The sequence below is a fragment of the Pimephales promelas genome, chromosome 7 (genome assembly GCF_988280905.1).
Source record: "Pimephales promelas chromosome 7, fPimPro1.hap1.1, whole genome shotgun sequence".
NCBI classification, from domain to species: domain Eukaryota; kingdom Metazoa; phylum Chordata; class Actinopteri; order Cypriniformes; family Leuciscidae; genus Pimephales; species Pimephales promelas.
In genome coordinates this window covers 1,354,292-1,376,052 of record NC_142775.1, presented here as the reverse complement: position 1 = coordinate 1,376,052, position 21,761 = coordinate 1,354,292, and the positions used below count along the sequence as shown (strand labels likewise).

Below are 21,761 nucleotides of genomic sequence, written 5' to 3'. Positions count from 1 at the left end.
CCGAAGCAGGAGCTTGGTTCGCATTGCTGGTAATAAGTCAGACTTCTTCCCAGTGCATGTTGGACTCTGGCAGGGCTGCCCTTTGTCGCCGGTTCTGTTCATAATTTTTATGGACGGAATTTCTAGGCGCAGCCAGGGGCCAGAGGGTGTCAGGTTTGGGGACCGCACGATTTCGTCTCTGCTTTTTGCGGATGATGTTCTCGTGTTGGCCCCTTCACACCTGGACCTTCAGCATGCACTGGGGAGGTTTGCAGCCGAGTGTGAAGCGGCTGGGATGAGAATCAGCACCTCCAAATCCGAGGCCATGGTCCTCAGTCGGAAAAGGGTGGCTTGCTCACTTCAGGTTGGTCGAGAAATCCTTCCTCAAGTGGAGGAGTTTAAGTATCTTGGGGTTTTGTTCACGAGTGAGGGAAGGATGGAACGGGAGATTGATAGACGGATCGGTGCAGCTTCTGCAGCAATGCGGTCAATCTACCGGTCTGTTGTGGTGAAAAAGGCAAAGCTCTCGATTTACCGGTCAATCTATGTTCCTACTCTCACCTATGGTCATGAGCTTTGGGTCATGAAAGGACAAGATCCTGGATACAGGCGGCCGAAATGAGCTTTCTCCGCAGGGTGGCTGGGCGATCCCTTAGAGATAGGGTGAGAAGCTCGGTCACTCGGGAGGAGCTCAGAGTAGAGCCGCTGCTCCTCCACATCGAGAGGGGTCAGCTGAGGTGGCTCGGACATCTGTTCCGGATGCCTCCTGGACGCCTCCCTGGGGAGGTGTTCCGGGCACGTCCCAATGTTTTATTAGACCAAAGGTTCATTTTGCAGTTCTCCTTTAATGCTAAATCCTGAAGTATTCCTTTAACTTCGCATATATATATTTAATGTACGGGTCATAGAAGCATTCATTCAATTAATTTGTTCAAAACGGCAGATTCATTCTGGAACTAAGTCACTCTTTGTTTACTGAACTGTTTACTAAATATATGTTAGAAATCTAAAAATAACTCTTAGCCTACTAGGGCCATTTTTTCACCACATCTTGAATTTTGGGTGCATATTAATTCTGCTGATATTTTACCCCCCAACCCCCTGATAACATCTGACCCTACTTCAAGAGAAACATAAAACACAACAAAACATCATTAACAGTTTCTTATGTAGTTTTTTGTCATTGGAAAGAGCGACATATTTGGCTTTAAAGCATTATTTGGAAGAAACTGTTCCAAATGTCTGTGTGAATTTATGCATGTTATACCAAACATATGCCATCACTAATTATTATAATTTTAATCTATGGACAGCCTCAAGCTTCATTTGAAAATAATTTTATGGCATGCTTTTTTGACCACTGTTCTCTCTATAAAGAACAGTCTCGTCTATAACGAACAGATTAAACAAGCTATAGCCTACTGTTAGACGTGGTGTATGAGGTTCGAGGTTGTGATGTTTGTGTCCGATATCCCTTGCCAGTTATTATGCGTGCAACAAATCTTGTAGGAATAGGATTAATTTCTATAGTGTTTATATCCAAAAAGAAACAATGCTGGATGATGTTTTTGTATTTAGCGCGCTCACCGTGAAGTATGTTTTTCCTGTGCTTGTGCAGCGTCACATAATCGCGCAGAATCTGATGACTGTGTCAATGGTTCCGTTGCTTTCCTTTTGTTCATCAATTGATGTTGTGATTATTTATATAAAAAAATAAATAGTCATACTGTTCAAGTCAAGTCATTTTCTTAATTTAGTCAAGCAAGTCTCAAGTCCTTAAATTTGCGACTTGAGTCAAGACGTGACTCGAGTCCCCCATCTCTGTTAACCAGATCATTATTAACACGATGATATAATCTTGGATGTGCCATTTGATCTCGAATGTATTTAGCATGTTACGTCCCAGATGTAAAGTTGTCTAGGTATAGGGAGTAGACAGTGAAAATAAAATAAAATAAACATTCCTGTTCCCAGCCTTGTACTGTACGACAGACACATCAAATTGCAGTTCAAAAATGTATTAACAGGATAGATGTATAACTAACAAAATTAAACAAAGTAAAAACTAAATAAAGCTCAGGAGGGAGTAAAGCCAAAATAACAAACATAAGTACCCTCTGACTAGTTGGGGAGTGTAACTTCTTAGTCTGCCAAAAGTAAACAAATAAACAACAGAAAGTTACACCATCTCCCTAACTTTTTGTGATCCAATTTTTATTGAATCAGAGAATGTTTTGGTACAGAAACAAAAGTAGACAAAAGCAACATTCTGAACACATTCTCATTTCTTTTTTCCCTCCCATATTCCCAAGGCGACCAAGACCCCCCACCCCTATCTCCCAATAGTGCATTCAGAGCAAATATAGTTTAAAAGCAGTGCAGATCAAACTCCAAATACAATAGATAAAAATAAAAATATGAGACAGATCTTAAAGACGTTCCTTAATTTTTTAAATGACACCTGACAATGATGAAATAGTCTTATGAGAAGCTCCATGTATTCTTGCCACTGAGAGCTCCATGTTCGCAATGTCCAAGAAAGAGTGCATCGGGGTTTCCAGCATAAGGCAAGCATTTTCTTAGCAGCAGTAATTCCACAAAAAAGTGACTTTTTCTGAGATAAAGAGAGAATAAGAGGAGTCATCATTTAAAAGCAGGAGTCTCGGACAGCATGATATCTCCATCTCCAAAATGTCTTTCAACGTGCTGGAAACCTGTCTTCAAAACTCACTGACTTCTGGGCAATCCCAAAACATGGCAATATATGTCCCAATACATCCACTAGAGCACAAGTCACATTTAGGAGAGGTGGAAAGCTTCATTAAATGACGCTTCCTGTGACTGAGATACTTCCTGTGAATTTGCCCTGAAGAAGGCCAATGAGGCCGAAACATGTTGGCATATGTTTTTAATGGATAGCCAAGTTTAAATAAAGGCTTTTTATATTTATTTTCCTTTTGAGTGCCTCAGAATTACTGTTTATCTGGGAGATCCTGTGAATCATCTTGAAATTAATCAATTGATGATTAGGGTTTTTGAAAACATGTTTGAGGTTAGCCCATATTGAGTCCCAATTAACATATTTCAATACTGTTCTCTTAATCAGTCCCATAGATATATCTGTGCCAAATGTCCACCACCGGTAATCTTTTATAAGAAGCTTCCAACAACAAAAGGTACATTGACGAAATCATCCCCCTTGTGTTACACTAACTCCCTAACTAGCCAAAAACAGGAAAAAAGGTAGTACAAAAATGAAAATAGGCACCCACCTCCCTACAGCTCCCAGACCGTTTGGTATTCAAAAAAAAAAGATAGTCACAACAATAAACACAAAAAGAAAATGGCAGTAGGCTACAATAAGCCTTAGCTGGGTGAACAATAACAACAATCTTAATACTCCACAACAGCAAGTAAATCAACAAGTGAGGGACGATCTCAATCACAACACTCTGGAAGGCAGGCTTCAGTTTGAATGTCCTCCGAAGCCTCTTTTGAGTGAGTAGTGTCCAATACAACGAGCAGCGGGTGCGACCAATCATCTCTCTCACTTCCCCACCTATTAGAGCTGCATAGTTACAGAGAGAGAGAGAGAAAAGAGAAAACAAACACAAAACCCCAGCACTGCCATAACAACCACGGAATGTAACAAGCGACGTACCTCTTGGTTTACGTCAGTTACTTTCATGAACGACTGCGTAAGTGTGTGACATTGCTAAAGCTCATCTCTCGTGTACCCAATCCAAAATGAAGACACGGTTTAATAAGAAGACTACCAAGCGCAGTTTCGAGCCAGGTGATCAAGTGCTCGTCTTACTTCCTGTCCCTTCCTCGGCAACACATGCTAGGTTTGCTGGTCCCTACAGTGTTGAGAAAAAGTTGAGTGAGACTGACTATGTAATTTCTACTCCAGATCGTAGGAAAAAGAGTAGAGTTTGCCACATTAACATGTTAAAGTCTTACGTAGGAAAGTGTGGAGCATTAATTACATCTAATAGGGAAGATCTTTGCATCCTTTTTTGAATACCAAACGGTCTGGGAGCTGTTGGAAGGTGGGTGCCTATTTTCATTTTTGTACTACCTTTTCTCCTGTTTTTGGCTAATTAGGGAGTTAGTGTAACTTTCTGTTGTTTATTTGTTTACTTTTGGCAGACTAAGAAGTTTTACTCCCCAACTAGACAGAGGGTACTTGAGGTAAACAAACCCCCTCCTGAGGTTTGTTTTAGGGCTGAACGATTAATTGCATTTGCGATAAAATCGCGATATGATGAAACGCGATTTCGTAATCGCAAGAGCTGCGATTACATTGGTCACGTGACACGCGAGAGAAAAGCAGTCTGCAAGATAAAGCATCAACTTGTGAGCGACTCATTGGTAAATGTACTTGCATGTCAAAATGCTTTTATGACGCGAAATTAATGTAAACACGGTCAGTTATATCTTAAACCAACAGGACAAACCACATTTACAATTTCAAAAGCGATATATGCATTAGTGTGAATGCAGCATATTTAAACTGAGGGGAAATCACTCCAGCTCTTGAATGAAAAACATTCAGACAGCCTACTTTTAAATACTGAGACCACTCTTTCTTTATTGCTTCTAATGTTTTTTTTGTTTGTTTCTCTTTATTTACTAGCTTTTATATTTTGAAGCTATATTATTTTATATAGCCTATTTAAAATTCTTAACATGTAATTGGTTTAATTAAATGTTTTTTTAAGTATGTGTTTTTACACATGTAATTAAATACATATTTTAAGAGTTATTAAGATTAATTAATAAGAAAAAAAGTAGATCGGATCATGAGCTATCTAAATATTCCCATCCCTACTGTACAATGATCTATTGCTTGTCTTTGTTGACTAATACAGAAGGTAAATAACTTTTTTTTTAAATCGCATATTAAATCGCAATCGCAATATTGGTTAAAAAAATCGCAATTAGATTATTTTCCAAAATCGTTCAGCCCTAGTTTGTTTACTTAATAATAATAATAAATTGTATTTATATTGCGCTTTTCTTGTACCCAAAGCGCTACAATCACAGTACAAAAGTAAAATACATTAACATTAAGATACATTAACAACCAATTAAGACACAAACACATTCTTAAAAAGATGGGTTTTTAACAGTTTCTTAAAACTAGTTAATGTTGCAGTTAAAGGAAGTGCATTCCACAACCTGGGGGCTGCCACAGAGAAGGCTCTTTCACCCATTGTTTTCAGTCTACACGAAGGCTGTTTAAGTAAAATTGAGTGGGCAGAGCGGAGAGATCGAGAGGGCATATATGGCGTAATTAAATCACATATATATGATGGTGCAGTTCCATGTACAGCTTTATATGTTAAAATGAGAATTTTAAAATCAATATGAGCATGTACTGGAAGCCAGTGGAGGTTCCTAAGCACACCAGAGATATGCTGACGAAAAGGAGTATCTGTAAGAACACGTGCAGCTGAGTTCTGTATATGTTACAGTCGCTTAATAGACTTTGCAGGAAGGCCAAAATAAAGGGCATTACAATAATTGAGCCTAGAGGTCACAAGTGCATGGACAAGCCTTTCAGCATCAGGTAATGAAAGAAAAGGCCTGATCCTGGCAATATTCCTTAAATGGAAGAATGCAGATTTTGAAATGCTCTTGATGTGTGCTTCAAGTGTTAGGTGAGAGTCAAAAATTACACCAAGGTTGCGAACTTGAGGTGAAGCAGACCAATGTCCAAATTAAAATTTTTACCATTACAGGTAACAGTAGGTGTTCCAACTAAAAGAACCTCTGACTTTGTAACATTTAATTTAAGAAAATTGTGGTACATCCATAATTTAATTTCCTGCAGACAGTCAGAAAGGGGTGCTGATATACCTGCGATATTAGTTTTTGTGCTAATATAAATCTGAGTATCATCAGCATAGAAGTGGAACCCCAAACCATGCTTTCTAATAATCTGCCCTAAAGGAAGCATGTAAATATTAGAATGTATTGGGCCAAGGACAGACCCCTGAGGAACACCATGCCATACCTGTCCAACGTCAGATCTATTATTTTCTAAAGTGACAAACTGGGTTCGATCAGTGAGGTAAGATTTAAACCACTCCAACACTGTACCTCAAGTCTCTCAATCAATATAGAGTGACGCACTGTGTCAAAAGCAGCACTCAGATCTAACAGCACCAAGATAGTAAGGGCACCAGAGTCAGCAGAGACGAGGAGATCATTCATAACTCGAACCAAGGCAGTCTCAGTACTATGTCCTGATCGTAAACCAGATTGAAAAGGGTCCAGAAGCTCATTCAAGGACAAATGAGAATATAGTTGTGACATAACAACACATTTTAAAACCTTCGCCAAAAAAGGTAGATTAGATATTGGCCTGTAATTAGACAGATCAGACGCATCATACCCAGGCTTTTTAAGAACCGGTGTAATGGATGCAATCTTAAGGGCTTGGGGCACAATTCCAGTAGTAAGAGAAGCATTAACAATGTTCAAAATGAGAGGACTGATCGATGACAGACACTCCTTAAAAACATAAGTTGGAACAGGATCCAGGGAACAGGTAGTGGAACTCATTGTCATAATTAATTTGGAAATATAATCAATGGTGACCATTTGAAAACTAGATAACCGGGTAAGCGGGCAATTTAAAGGCTGAATCTCAGGAGGTGCACAGAAAGAGACAGAAGTAATAGACTGATAAATATTCTCAATTTTAACAGCAAAGAATTTCAGAAACTTATTGCACTGCTGCACGGTGGAACAGATGGGTGAATTAGTAGGTTTAAGTAGTTTGTTGATTACTTTAAACATCTTGTTTGGTTTTGCAATACCGTCATGAATGATTTGAGAGTAATATTCAGTTCTTGCTATTTTAAGGGCATTACTCTACTGAACCAAATGCTCATCATACAAAAGTTTATGAACGGTGAGCCCTGATTTTTTATACTGTCGTTCCAGCTGCCTATTCTTTGCTTTAATAGCCCTGAACTCAGTAGTAAACCAGGGTGAGGATTTCAAAAATGAAATGGGCCAACACATCCAAAGTTGATGATAAAATTAAATTATAGTGTTCAACAGTATTACCTGCATGACTCTCATTGATCATACATGAAAACTGATTAAGATCAATATTTTTAAGATTTCTAAAACTTATAACCCTCTTTTGAAGTTTGTGATGAGGAACAGACAAGTTAAAGCTCAAGAGCTTATGGTCATGATACACAAATCTTTGCCTTCAAGCCGATTAATATCAGCACCAGCAGTACACACCAAATCAAGTGTATGTCCTTTTCTATGAGTAGAAAAGTTTACATGTTGTATCAAGTTAAAACAATCCAGAATCTCCATCAAATTAGTAGTATGAGTACAACTAGGATTATCAACATGAATGTTAATATCTCCAATAAGAATCATAGATGGACAGAGGGGATTTCCAAATGCAAGTAACTCAGTGAGTTCTTCAAAGAACAGAGGGTTAGGTTTCGGAGGCCGATAGATAAACAAAATCAAAACAGGAGAAACACCACTAACTTTAAAAACAAGACTCTCAAATGATTAGACAGGAGGAACAGTAATTTCAGTAACGGAGACCTCAGAACTGTACACAACAGCAAGGCCACCCCCTTTACCAGTTGCTCTGGGTTTGTCAATATATCTAAATCCCGGTGGAGTACACAGATTAAGATTTAAAAAGTCATTCTGTTGGTGCCAAGTTTCTGAAATACAGAAGACATCAAGTTTTTTGTCAAGGATAATGTCATGAAGTAGATCAGTCTTTTTGTTCAATGAAGGTACATTAAGGTGCGCGAACCTAATTAAATCAGGTCGGATTTTGTGAGAGTATGTTGTAGACACTAGTGGATAACATAAATTCGCAGGGCAAACACCACGAGAGATGTTTTTATTAATGTCAATACAAGTGGGTCGGGAACATAAGACCTTAATATCAGTCCCTGTGATACTAAAATTTCGCTGTGATCCCCTATGAACATATTTAGGCCGACGTAGCAGGTGAAGTGGTCGTAAAGTTTCGATGACACGTATGTTGAGCAACAACTGTTTTTTCAGTGAGAGCAGATCAGGCAGAGAGTACCTTATCATCTCGCGATCCAGGTGTTCGAGGATCCGCACTCCGCAGAGCCCAGTCAATGCCAAAATACAGATGACAGCAAATAGTAGACGAATCCACATAGTAATGTCCAACTGAAGTCAAGGTGTTGTGATGAACCGAAGATCAGTCGCTGATACACAGGACACAGTTTGATCCAATACAAAAATGTCCAGTCAGGGTAGAATGAAATGTGTACTAGTGAAACAGAACTTCTGACGGGGAGCACAAAAGAGTGAAAAATCCAGGCACACCGATAGGTTACACACACGCAGGATTTCACAGGCACAGCAGAGAGGTTGTCCGATCCCAGTCAGGAATGTACAAGCACGACCAAGTAACAAGGAATCGAACTGCAGCATATAATAATAAATAAATAAAAACAAATTTAAAAATATCGAGTGAAGAAGCGGCAACCAAACATGCCAGCGTTCTCTCCACCGGAAGTAGAGAGTATGAGTAACCAAACTGATCAAACTGTTTGATTACTTTGTTTAATTTTGTCAGTTATACATCTTTACATAATACATTTTTGAACTGCAATTTGATGTGTCTGTCGTACAGGGCTGGGAGCGGGAACAGGCACGTTTATTTTATTTATTTTCACTGTCTACTTCCTGTACCTAGACAACTTTACATCTGGGACGTAACAGTGAAAATTGGGGGCTCGTCCGGGACATGTAGTCATGTAATGATAGCTACAGAAAATTCAGCTTTGAAATCACAGGACTAAATTACATTTTAATTCGATTAAAACAGAAAATAGTCATATCATATATATAAATAACATATATATGTAAAAAAACAGCTTTGGTGAGTTTAAGAGATTATGACAGATTATGGTGTGTTTATTTATGACAATATTCATATTATGTTAGGCTACTAATAAAACAACATAAAAACACTTACCTTGAAATTTTCGTGTTACATTCCATTCCACACATCCTGCAATCCGCAGTGTCCGTTAAAAGTTGAAAACTCACAGGATAAGTAACAGAAGTGAATATTTTGATAATATATTAAAACCCGACGCAGCACAAACAAAACTTATTTTGAGCACAAACGTCTATTTTGGGTGAATTTGGAGCATGTGGGGGGGCTGGTGAATCATTGTCTATAATTCGATGTCTGATATTTTAAAGCCCGACGCAGCACAAACGAAAATTTTACCAGTACAAACGGAGCACAAATGAACAAAACTATTTAGGGTGAATTTGGATCATGTGGGGGGCTGAGTGACCTCAGAATGACCTAAAAATATTCTTTTAATATCTCAAAAACAAGCAGCACAGACACAACCTTTTACAGCACAAATTGATTGAGTATATTTTGATGACGTTTTTCGTTAGCGTGGGGGGGGGGGGGGGGGGGCGACTTCCCGCAGTTGTCTTCATCTTGTTTTGCACAATTGAATTAGCTGGAATTTCGTAAATTGCTTTTGTTCTTGTTTTGCTGTGGTTGAAGTGCCTGACAAGCTGCCCTGCTGAAATGACAACCCGATGCACAAACACATTAAAACTGTCATTAACCACCAGCTGAAGTGAATGCACAAAACAGGATACTGAGTCCCAATTCACCCATCCGGGAGAGTTTACTGCCACAACTGTTGCGATTTCCATTAATTTACTGTTTACTGAGTTTACTGTTGTGTTGCCATTAATCTGTTGTTAACTTGTATTTGTTGTTTTTCGCTTTAGACCTGATGCCGCTGAAAGAGGAAAGTCAAGACCTGAATATACTGGAAGATGAACATCATGATTTCAAGACTGAAGAGAAATCAACAGAGATGGAAAACACTCAGAAGACCGAACCTAACAGTTATTTCCCTTGTCTTGAATGTGGAAAAAGTTTCAGTCGAAAACAAATCCTTAAGTCCCACATGGTATTTCACTCTGGAGAAAAGCCTTTCACATGCCAACAGTGTGGAAAGAGTTATACTCAGAAACAATACCTTAAAGCCCACCTGAGAGCTCACACTGGAGAAAAGCCTTACACTTGCTCTCATTGTGAAAAGAGTTTTGCTTATAAACGCGTCCTTAAATCCCACATGAGAATTCACACTGGAGAAAAGCCTTTCACCTGCCAACAGTGTGGAAAAAGTTTCAGTCAAAGCCAAAACCTTAAAGCCCACATGAGAGTTCACACTGGAGAAAAGCCTTATACTTGCTCTCATTGTGAAAAGAGTTTTTCAGAAAAAAAATTACTTAAAGCCCACATGGTAGTTCACACTGGAGAAAAGCCTTTCACCTGCCAACAGTGTGGAAAGAGTTTCACTCAAAAACAAAAACTTAATGTCCACATGAGAGTTCACACTGGAGAGAAGCCTTTCACCTGTGAGCAGTGTGGAAAAAGTTTCAGTCAAAGCCATGCCCTTAAAGTCCACATGAGAGTTCACACTGGAGAGAGTCCTTTCACCTGCCAACAGTGTGGAAAGAGTTTCATTCAAAAATACAACTTTGAAGCCCACATAAGAGTTCACACTGGAGAAAAGCCTTATACTTGCTCTCATTGTGAAAAGAGCTTTTCAGAAAAAAAATTACTTAGAGGCCACATGGTAGTTCACACTGGAGAAAAGCCTTTCAACTGCCAACAGTGTGGAAAGAGTTTTACTCAAAAACAAAACCTTAAAGCCCACATGAGAGTTCACACTGGAGAAAAGCCTTTTACTTGCTCTCATTGTGAAAAGAGTTTTTCAAAGAAAATATCACTTAGATGCCACATGGTAGTTCACACTGGAGAAAAGCCTTTCAACTGCCAACAGTGTGGAAAGAGTTTCACTCAAAAACAAAACCTTAATGTCCACATGAGAGTTCACACTGGAGAAAAGCCTTACAACATTTGTAAATCTTAGGTTTCACATTATCAAGTTTAGGGGACGTGCACCTAGCGGATAGTGAGGAGATGTTTGCTGTATGTGACAAAAAATGTTTTGGCCTAAAAAACGTGTGACATCGCTTAGGGTTACTTTACATGTGAAACTCTTTCCACAATGATCACATGTGAACTGTAAAAAAACGCGGTCTATGCAGACAACCCAGTATCCACAAATAGCAACAAAGAAAAACTGCTGCGACCCGTCCACGAAACATAACAAACTGTTCCAGCCAATAACTGACAAGAAGGCCCTGGGGGTTGGGTTTGGGGGGTCAGTGCGTGGATGAGGAGGAGGGAGGGTCTATCTAGCCTCCGTTTTGTTTGAAAATACTTTAAGCGTCAACAAGAAGTCACATCACCCGACATCGCTTAGAGAACCTTTAATTGCCACATGAAGATTCACTCGGGAGAGAACAGTTTTATATGTCATCACTGTGGAAAGTTTCAGTCGTAAAATAGCCTCAACACTCATATGAGACTTCACACTGGAGAGAAACGTTTCATCTGTAAACTGTGTGGAAAGAGTTTGGCATTGGCATTTTGGCATTTGGGCATTGTTCTTCATGTGATTCAACTTCACTGTATCTCACTGTGTGTCCAAGAACACTATTGTCAAGATTACACTTTCCAAGCTATACGTCACTCACACTTACCAGAATTCTCAGGCTCATCTATAGCCCTTTATCCCTTCATCACGGGCACTAAATCACCCCAGCACAGACACACAGACTATGTTTACATGCAGGCAATAACCCGTTCAAAACTGGGATATTAGCAATAACCCGGTCGCGAACAGCCATGTAAACACTGGCAAAAACCCGAATATGCTCATATCCCGGATTTTAAAAACCAGGATATTATATCTGGGGTACCCCTTTTCTAACCCGAGTTTTTGGTCGTGTAAACGCATATCGGAATATCCCCAAAGTGATTTGTGTTCTGCGCATGTTCTATTCGCAAGGAATCTTGGTCATTTGAGTAGAGAATCTTCTCGGCACATACAAAAATCCGCGTGCAGTATTACCGGAAGTAAACATGGCGAGACACAGCACTGTAACAGTTCTGAAAGAATGTTACATTTCTTGTGCTGTAATTCTACTCCCTGCCTCAAGGGGGGGCTATATAGGTTTCTTTGGGTAAGGCTATCCTTTTAAGAGAGACAAGTAAGAGACAAGAGACAAGTTTAGACAGGTATTGGCATGGCTTTGAGTGTTTGCTCAACTGAGCCATATGCAAGAAACCCTATTTTGAGGAATCTTTTTGGTTCAACAGCTCAATGTAAGTTGTATATATTTTGTAATTCGATTGTTTATTATCAATGTATTTTGCATATTTTGATTTGTATTTGCCTGTTTCTTTAGAGGGTTCTCTGTTGACTTCATTCAATATGGACTCTTGATCTGGACTACGTTGTACTCTACGGTGCACTGGTTCTACACCTTTGTTGATTACAAGGACTGATCCTTTATGGTTTGAAACATTTTTTGTTAGACTTCTACTCCGGGACTTCTAATGAACATCTGGAATATTGGAAACACTTTCTTCTAACAAGAACTACTTGTGATGTGATGATTTGCTGACAATTTTGCTGTTGTGTTTATCTTTATAGTTTGGGTTTTTCACAAAAACATAAATATAATTAACTCTACTCTTGGATGAATGGATCCCCTTCATTTAAGTATGTGACCAAACAAGAGTGTTACAGCACAGCACAGCATACTTTAGGAACGAGTTCAGTGACGTTACCAGCATCAAAGCGCAAACAAAGGTGATCGCTATCTGCCCCGAACTATTCATTATCCGCATGCTGCTGTTGTTGTTGTCTTTGCATACAGGAAGAAGAATTGGAAATGACGCATATTGCATCTTAAGGTTGTCCGTACGTCTAGACACTAACCGTGCGTCGCCGTTAACATCGGGATATTGCAATCATGTATACAGGGAAACTCTTTCTGCTCATGCATGTAAACAGGTTATTCCTAATATTTCAGAAACCCGAATAGTGACTTTAACCAGACCATAAACCAAAAATTGGCTGCATGTAAACGCAGTCAGCGTCTGGTCTTTCCATTGTATTATCCTGTAAAACTGTATGAGTAAGAAAAAAGACAGTCTTCATGACCAATTTGAGACTTTCATTGTATTGTTTATCTGGATGTTCATGTCCTTCATGCTTCCTTGTCTTTGCTCTTACTCTCTGCAAGATCACAACTCTGCTTCTTCCATTTAAATATCCTCTTCAGTTTCTGTTGTATTCCACCATGACTTGATGAGTTGTGTGCACTACAGTTGTAGCCAATGTATTGGCAGTGACTAATGTTTCACACATTTTATTTTTAGATTAAAATTGCAGATTATATTTTTCACATGTTTCTATGGTATACTGGAAAACAATGGTTAGCATTTCATAACTTTTAAAGGCTTTTATTAGCAAAACATTCACTATATGAAAAGAGGCAAGCAAGGCAACACTATTACTATTGTGTTTTTTAAGTCGGCCCAAAAGTTTGACGCGCTACTCCTCCCGCAGTTTTTGTCACACACCCATGAATGAGGTCTCAAAACGTGCGGATTATTCGGGAATGGTGTGCTATGACTTTTCTAAGCGATCGGGGGTACGATGTTCGCCCGAAGGGCGAACAAATTTCCCAAAAATCCCATAGACTTAACATTGCGACAAACTTTGACGATTCATAACTCCGAGCGAGGATATCACAGAAGCCTGCGATTTACCACATTTGAAGAGGCTGACAGGCTCTGTAAGAACATACCTCACAATGGGGTAAAAGTTGCACCCCTGGGGGGCAGGAGCTGCCCAAATTTTCCCCATTGACCCCAATGTTATTTATTTATTTATTTTTTCTTCCACACAAATTTCGGCGCGCTACTCCTCCCGCAGTTTTTGTCACAGACCCTTGAATGAGGTGTCAAAACGTGCGGCTTGTTCGGGAATGGTGTGCTATGACTTTTCCAAGCGATCGGGGGTACGATGGTCGCCCCAAGGGCGAAAAACGGCCCAAAAAAATCCCATAGACTTAACATTACGACAAATTTTGGCGAGTCATAGCTCTGAGCTCGAATTTTGCAGAAACCTGCGATTTACCACATTTGAAGAGGCTGACAGGCTCTTTAAGAAAATACCTCACAATGGGGTAAAAGTTGCACCCCTGGGGGGCAGGAGCTCCGCAAATTTTTCCCATTGAAAATTTTCTAGTATAGCATTATACTATTCCAGGAAAAAGTTTGGCGCACTCCTCTGCCCACAGCTTTTGTCACAGACCCATAAATGAGGCTTCAAATCGTGCGGCCTATTGAGGAGAAGTGTCGTATGACTTTTATAAGAGATCGGGGGTACGGTGCTCGCCCCTGGGGCGAACAAATTTCCAAAAAATCCCATAGACTTAACATTGCGACAAACTTTGACGACTTGTAGCTCCAAACGAGGATTTCGGACAAATGTGTGATTTGCCACATTTGAAGAGGCTGGCAGGCTCTTTAAGAACATACCTCACAATGGGGTAAAAGTTGCACCCCTGGGGGGCAGGAGCTGCCCAAAGTTTCCCCATTGACTTACTATGGTGAAGGACGTCCCATCAAATGCATGTGTTTTTCCTACTATGGTAAATTGCATAGGGATTTTGTATTGAACATAGCTCTGGATCACAGTGTCATAGAGACAAGGGGGCGGGCTCATTTTACTCAGACGACCAATCAGTCTCTCAGGATCATTGTGAAGCTATTAAGCCACGCCCTAGCAACCATTTAGAGCACCTTAGCAACAACTCCCGTAGACTTCCATTGAAATAGATCAAAGGGATATCTCAGGATATAAGTGTCATAGAAACATGAGGGTGGGCTCGTTTGACTTGGGCCAGCAAACAGCCAATGCTGAATCACCTCAACACTTACTGGCAACGCCCTAGCAACCATTGTAGAGCACCTTAGCAACCAAAATCCAAAGAGGGATATCTTCCATTCTGAATGTCATAGAGGCATGGGAATTGTATTATATCATTCATACTGACAAGCAGCCTTTGGAGTTTCATGATTGGCAGCTGCCAAGCCACTTCCTAGCAACCAAACAGAGTACCCTAGCAACCATTTTACAAGACCTATATCTCTGCATCAAAACGTCGTATAGAGATGGGGGTTGGTTTAAACATTCACATTGACTTTGGAGCTTCATGATTGGCAGCTGCCAAGCCACTCCCTAGCAACCAAACAGAGTACCCTAGCAACCATTTTGTAAGACCTATATCTCTGCATCAAAACATCGTATAGAGATGCTGGTTGGCTCTTTTTACTCATGCTAGCAAACAGGACTTGCTACATGTTACACATGCTAGCAGTGAATAGCTACATGCTAATATTGATTAGCTAAGTGTTAAATCATGCCAAGAAAAAGCTACACACTCCATAGTAACCATCTGTGACAACTACCAACCACCTAGTAACACCATAGCAACCACCCAGAATACCCTAGCAACCACCTAACAACATCATAGCAACCACCCAGAACACCCTAGCAACCGCCTAGCAACACCATAGCAACCGCCTAGCAACCATCCTGAACACCTTAGCAACACCCTAGCAACCAACAGAACACCCTAGCAACCACCTAGCAACACCCAAGAAACCACCTCAGAACACCCTAGCAACCACCCAGAACACCCTAGCAACCACCCAGAACACCTTAGCAACACCCTAGCAACCACCTAGCAAAACCCTATAAACCACCCAGAACACCCTAGCAACCGCCTAGCAACACCCTAGCAACCACCCAGAACCCTAGCAACCGCCTACCAACACCCTAGCAACCACCCAGAACACCCTAGCAACCAACTAACAACCACCTAGCAACCAACCAGAACACCGTAGCAGCCACCCAGAACACCCTAGCAACCGGGTGGTGAGTTTTGCCACTGCAAGCACCACTTCACATTTTCTTCTGGAAATGTACATTCTAGTTCATTTTACAACTATCATATATGGAATTTTCTTTTCTTTTAATTTCTTTTAATTAAGTGTTTTAATTTTCCTTGCTTTTATTTTGTGATTATTTTAGTTGCTTTCTGTAAAGCACTTTGAATTGCCATAGTGTTTGAAATGTGCAATATAAACAAACTTGCCTTTCCTTGCCTTGCCTAATGAGAGCTGTCTCAGTACAATGGTGCGGTCTAAGTTTTGACTGGAAATACTTGCAAGCGACCTTAAAAGATCGAACTGGGAAGGACGCGAAGACACAGAACGCATCATTGTGAGAATTGAGATGTGCTGCTAAACTGACCATCTCAGCAAATAGCGATTAACAATAGCACAATAAATTCAACGTAAAATCACAAACAAATGTCACAACTACCTATTAAACTTAACATACAGCTGCCATAATTGCAACTCTTGCGGCATCAGAACAGGATGTTCAACGCACCACCGTTTCGATTTAAAAACGTTTTGCAACTTTTTCCCGGGGCTGAACCTAGCCTCTGTCTAAATAAAAGACAAAATTAAGTATAATAAACTTTATCATAAAGTAACATTTTATTATTATACAATAAACAAGGTTTATCAATCAAATTAAGGCAAAAGACCACGTGTATGAATTGTACTTACTGTTTTTAAAGTTTTTTTTTTCTTTTGACATCAGTACATTTTCATTGACACTTTATTTATTGCTGACTTCATGAAGTCATTGTAATGCTTAACAGAATGGACATCTGCTGTCACACACAAAGAGAGTATGTTGTAAAAAGAATCTGTTTATTATTTAACACTAGAAAAGACAAACACAGGGAACCGCAACGATCAGCGGGGTACAGGATTTTTGTCAATACTTTTTTTTAGTATTAGTATTACCCTTAACATTTTTATTGCATTTTTTGTTATTTAATTTACTGATTGTTGTGGAAGATGGATTCCAATGCTGACACATGAACTGTGCTTTAAGAACGAATGAATCCTTTTAAACAAGTTATTAGTAATTCTTAATCTTGTTCATCACATAACTGTACAACATGTACTCAAATATATATTTCACCATGAATTCCCACGACATGTATTAAAGTAAATATATCTATCTATGGACAGCAGATTGAACGTGACTTTTATTTTGGCATGGCCATATGACATCATAAACCTGCGCCGTGCTCCTAAAGCTGTTGTGATTTGACTGAAGAAAGATTGGTGGTCTTATGCATTTTAACGTGTTGATCATTTTTACAAGAGGTATGTGACCATGTATTAGTGAACATTTCTTTGTAATATGTTTAATGTAACAATATTGCGTTTAATGTGTGAGTAGCTTATTCACATGTGAGTAATACAAAAGTTGCGTCTCATTTCGCGCCTAATCTTGTTACTTTATTAGTTTTATCGAAAACACGAATTCGTTTTTTTTATGCAAGCTTGTTTCCACCACAGAATGAAAAATGAAAAAAAGATAATTGGGACTTTTTTTTCTCACATTTGCGAGTTTACATCTAATTCTGACTTTATTTCCCAGAATTGAGAGATACGTCAGACTTGTGTGATATAAAGTAAGAATTAGTGTAAAAAAAATACAGCGAAAACACAAATATAATTAATGTCAACTTTTATGAAGAAATAGCAAATATTTTCATGACGACGTGATCATGTAACATCTACAAATTAATCTATATGACGTGTTTGTATAATTTGTATTTTAGCCTATTTTGAGTGATTTTTTGTCTGGTCAGGTGATTTAAGTCCATTATCTCTCTCTGACTGACTCCCTCACCAGTGCGCTGAACTACTGAACTACATCTGATTGAAACACAGAGATTTACTGTGGATTTATTTCTCTTTCTGTTAATTATTCTCATCTTAAACGTGACAAATTGTCCAAACACACAGGAAAACTCCTGGAGAAACATCTGGGATCCACGTGACACTATTATAAAGATGGCGTTGATTAAACAGGAGAGTGAAGACATAAAGATTGAAGAAGTGTTCAGCGTGAAACAAGAAGATACTGAGGAACAAACAGGTTAGTTTCATTCTGTCCTTATTAAAATGATCTACAGAAATTACTGATATTTTTGAAGGATATCATATGAGTGTCCAAATTAAAGAGGTTTTATTTGACACAGAGTGAGTCTTCTCATGTGGACAGTTTGTTGATCACGACCAGACAATTAGAAATAAAGTGTTTCTCGTGAGGTTTAGAGGACCTGTACACTTGCATTGTATTGACTATATGGATTATTTATATGGATTAGAAATCTGTGTTATTCCAAAGAAAGGAAATTATATACATCTGAGATGGTTTAAGTGAGTAAATTATGAGAGAACATTAATTTTGGATGAATATCCCTTTAACTATCACCACAGCCCCATCAAGTATATTTCACTAAACCAAAGATTGAAACCAAAAACAGCAATATTAATGATAATGTTAACATTTTATGAAAGGTGAGTCTTATTACAACACACTTTAAAACAATCAAGTTTGTTGGTGAAAAAATATTGATATTGCCAAATCATGAGAGTAGATACAATTATGATTTTGATGTATTGACATCCATATTATTTTAAGTTCTAAACAAGTCAGTTATTTCATTTGACATGATATCACTGCAGTTAGCAAATGACAACAAATGTTTCTAAAAAAAAATCTTTTTCCTTTTCGAGAATGGTCACTTTGTTTTGCGTTGCTAATACGCAGTGGTGAAACTCCTTTCTTCGATTTCCTCGAAGCCCTGATTTTTTTATACTGTCGTTCCAGCTGCCTATTCTTTGCTTTAATAGCCCTGAACTCAGTAGTAAACCAGGGTGAGGATTTCAAAAATGAAACGACACTATCCTTCCTGGGGGCCAACACATCCAAAGTTGATGAAAAAATTAAATTATAGTGTTCAACAGTATTACCTGCAGGACTCTCATTGATCATACATGAAAACTAATTTAGATCAACATTTTTAAGATTTCTAAAACTTACAACCCTCTTTTGAAGTTTGTGATGAGGAACAGACAAGTTAAAGCTCAAGAGCTTATGGTCACTGATACACAAATCTTTGCCTTCAAGCCGATTAATATCAGCACCAGCAGTACACACCAAATCAAGTGTATGTCCTTTTCTATGAGTAGAAAAGTTTACATGTTGTATCAAGTTAAAACAATCCAGAATCTCCATCAAATTAGTAGTATGAGTACAACTAGGATTATCAACATGAATGTTAATATCTCCAATAAGAATCATAGATGGACAGAGGGGATTTCCAAATGCAAGTAACTCAGTGAGTTCTTCAAAGAACAGAGGGTTAGGTTTCGGAGGCCTATAGATAAACAAAATCAAAACAGGAGAAACACCACTAACTTTAAAAACAAGACTCTCAAATGATAAGACAGGAGGAACAGTAATTTCAGTAACGGAGACCTCAGAACTGTACACAACAGCAAGGCCACCCCCTTTACCAGTTGCTCTGGGTTTGTCAATATATCTAAATCCCGGTGGAGTACACAGATTAAGATTTAAAAAGTCATTCTGTTGGTGCCAAGTTTCTGAAATACAGAAGACATCAAGTTTTTTGTCAAGGATGATGTCATGAAGTAGATCAGTCTTTTTGTTCAATGAACGTACATTAAGGTGCGCGAACCTGATGAAATCAGGTCGGATTTTGTGAGAGTATGTTGTAGACACTAGTGGATAACATAAATTCGCAGGGCAATCACCACGAGAGATGTTTTTATTAATGTCAATACAAGTGGGTCGGGAACATAAGACCTTAATATCAGACCCTGTGATATTAAAATTCCGCTGTGATCCCCTATGAACATATTTAGGCCGACGTAGCAGGTGAAGTGGTCATAAAGTTTCGCGGACACGTATGTTGAGCAACAACTGGTGTTTCAGTGAGAGCAGATCAGGCAGAGAGTACCTTATCATCTCGCGATCCAGGTGTTCGAGGATCCGCACTCCGCAGAGCCCAGTCAATGCCAAAATACAGATGACAGCAAATAGTAGACGAATCCACATAGTAATGTCCAACTGAAGTCAAGGTGTTGTGATGAACCGAAGATCAGTCGCTGATACACAGGACACAGTTTGATCCAATACAAAAATGTCCAGTCAGGGTAGAATGAAATGTGTACTAGTGAAACAGAACTTCTGACGGGGAGCACAAAAGAGTGAAAAATCCAGGCACACCGATAGGTTACACACACGCAGGATTTCACAGGCACAGCAGAGAGGTTGTCCGATCCCAGTCAGGAATGTACAAGCACGACCAAGTAACAAGGAATCGAACTGCAGCATATAATAATAAATAAATAAAAACAAATTTAAGAATATCGAGTGAAGAAGCGGCAACCAAACATGCCAGCGTTCTCTCCACCGGAAGTAGAGAGTATGAGTAACCAAACTGATCAAACTGTTTGATTACTTTGTTTAATTTTGTCAGTTATACATCTTTACATAATACATTTTTGAACTGCAATTTGATGTGTCCGTCGTACAGGGCTGGGAGCGGGAACAGGCACGTTTATTTTATTTATTTTCACTGTCTACTTCCTATACCTAGACAACTTTACATCTGGGACGTAACAGTGAAAATTGGGGGCTCGTCCGGGACGCGTAGTCATGTAATGATAGCTACAGAAAATTCAGCTTTGAAATCACAGGACTAAATTACATTTTAATTCGATTAAAACAGAAAATAGTCATATCATATATATATAAATATCATATATAAAAAAATCAGCTTTGGTGAGTTTAAGAGACCTTTAAAAAAAAAGTAAAGAATACACACACCCCTTGTATAAACACAGCAAAACAGATTATGGTGCGTTTTTTTTTCTGACAATGTTCATATTATGTTAGGCTACTAATAAAACAACATAAAAACACTTACCTTGAAATTTTCGTGTTACATTCCATTCCACACATCCTGCGATCCGCAGTGTCCGTTAAAAGTTGAAAACTCACAGGATAAGTAACATAAGTGAATATTGTGATAATATTTTAAAACCCGACGGAGCACAAACAAAACTTATTACAGCACAAACGTCTATTTTGGGTGAATTTGGAGCATGTGGGGGGGGCTGGTGACGTCATTGTCTATAATTCAATGTCTGATATTTTAAAACCCGACGCAGCACAAACGAAAATTTTACCAGCACAAATGGAGCTCAAATGAACAAGATTATTATGGGTGAATTTGGATCATGTGGGGGGCTGAGTGACCTCAGAATGACCTAAAAATATTATTTTAATATCTAAAAACCCAAAGCAGCACAGACACAACCTTTTACAGCACAAACGATTGAGTATATTTTGATGACGTTTTGCGTTAGGGTGGGGGGCCAACTTCTCGCAGTTGTCTTCATCTTGTTTTGCACAATTGAATTAGCTGGAATTTCGTAAATTGCATTTGTTCTTGTTTTGCTGTGGTTGAAGTGCCTGACAAGCTGCCCAGCTGTAATGATAACCCGAAGCACAAACACATTAAAACTGTCTTTAACCACCAGCTGAAGTGTATGCACAAAACAGGCTACTGAGTCCCAATTCACCCATCCGGGAGAGTTTACTGCCTCAATGTTTGTGAATTATCGTCAACGCATGCAAATAGTTTCCCAGTTAGTCATCAGTTAGTTAAGCTGTGAGGTTGTCTGCTGTGTGTTGCCATTAATCTGTTGTTAATTTGTATTTGTTGTTTTTCGCTTTAGACCTGATGTCACTGAAAGAGGAAAGTCTGAAAATACTGAAAGATGAACATCATGATTTCAAGACTGGAGAGAAATCAACAGAGATGGAAAAAACTCAGAAGACCAAAACCAGAAGGCCAAT

The 21,761-nt window shown here is 39.0% G+C and overlaps 1 protein-coding gene across 3 annotated transcripts in view; it reads left to right on the top strand.

Annotated features, from left to right (window-relative positions):
• The window catches only part of LOC120475134 (uncharacterized), a 49,027-nt gene that overhangs the window by 16,232 nt on the left and 11,034 nt on the right, over positions 1-21,761 (top strand). Inside the window, exons 4-5 of one of the 3 annotated variants that reach the window (XR_016169370.1) lie at positions 9,784-12,238; positions 12,322-13,319. Coding sequence is in view for 2 of the 3 variants with exons in the window: in XM_089133600.1 (XP_088989726.1) it covers positions 9,784-10,926; positions 12,833-12,843 (1,154 nt within the window). In the remaining variant the exon portion in view is untranslated. Of the gene's footprint in view, positions 1-9,783; positions 12,239-12,321; positions 13,320-17,093; positions 17,183-17,830; positions 17,964-21,761 lie in introns of those variants that run through there. The other 2 variants (XM_089133600.1, XM_089133599.1) reach the window with 2 other exon arrangements.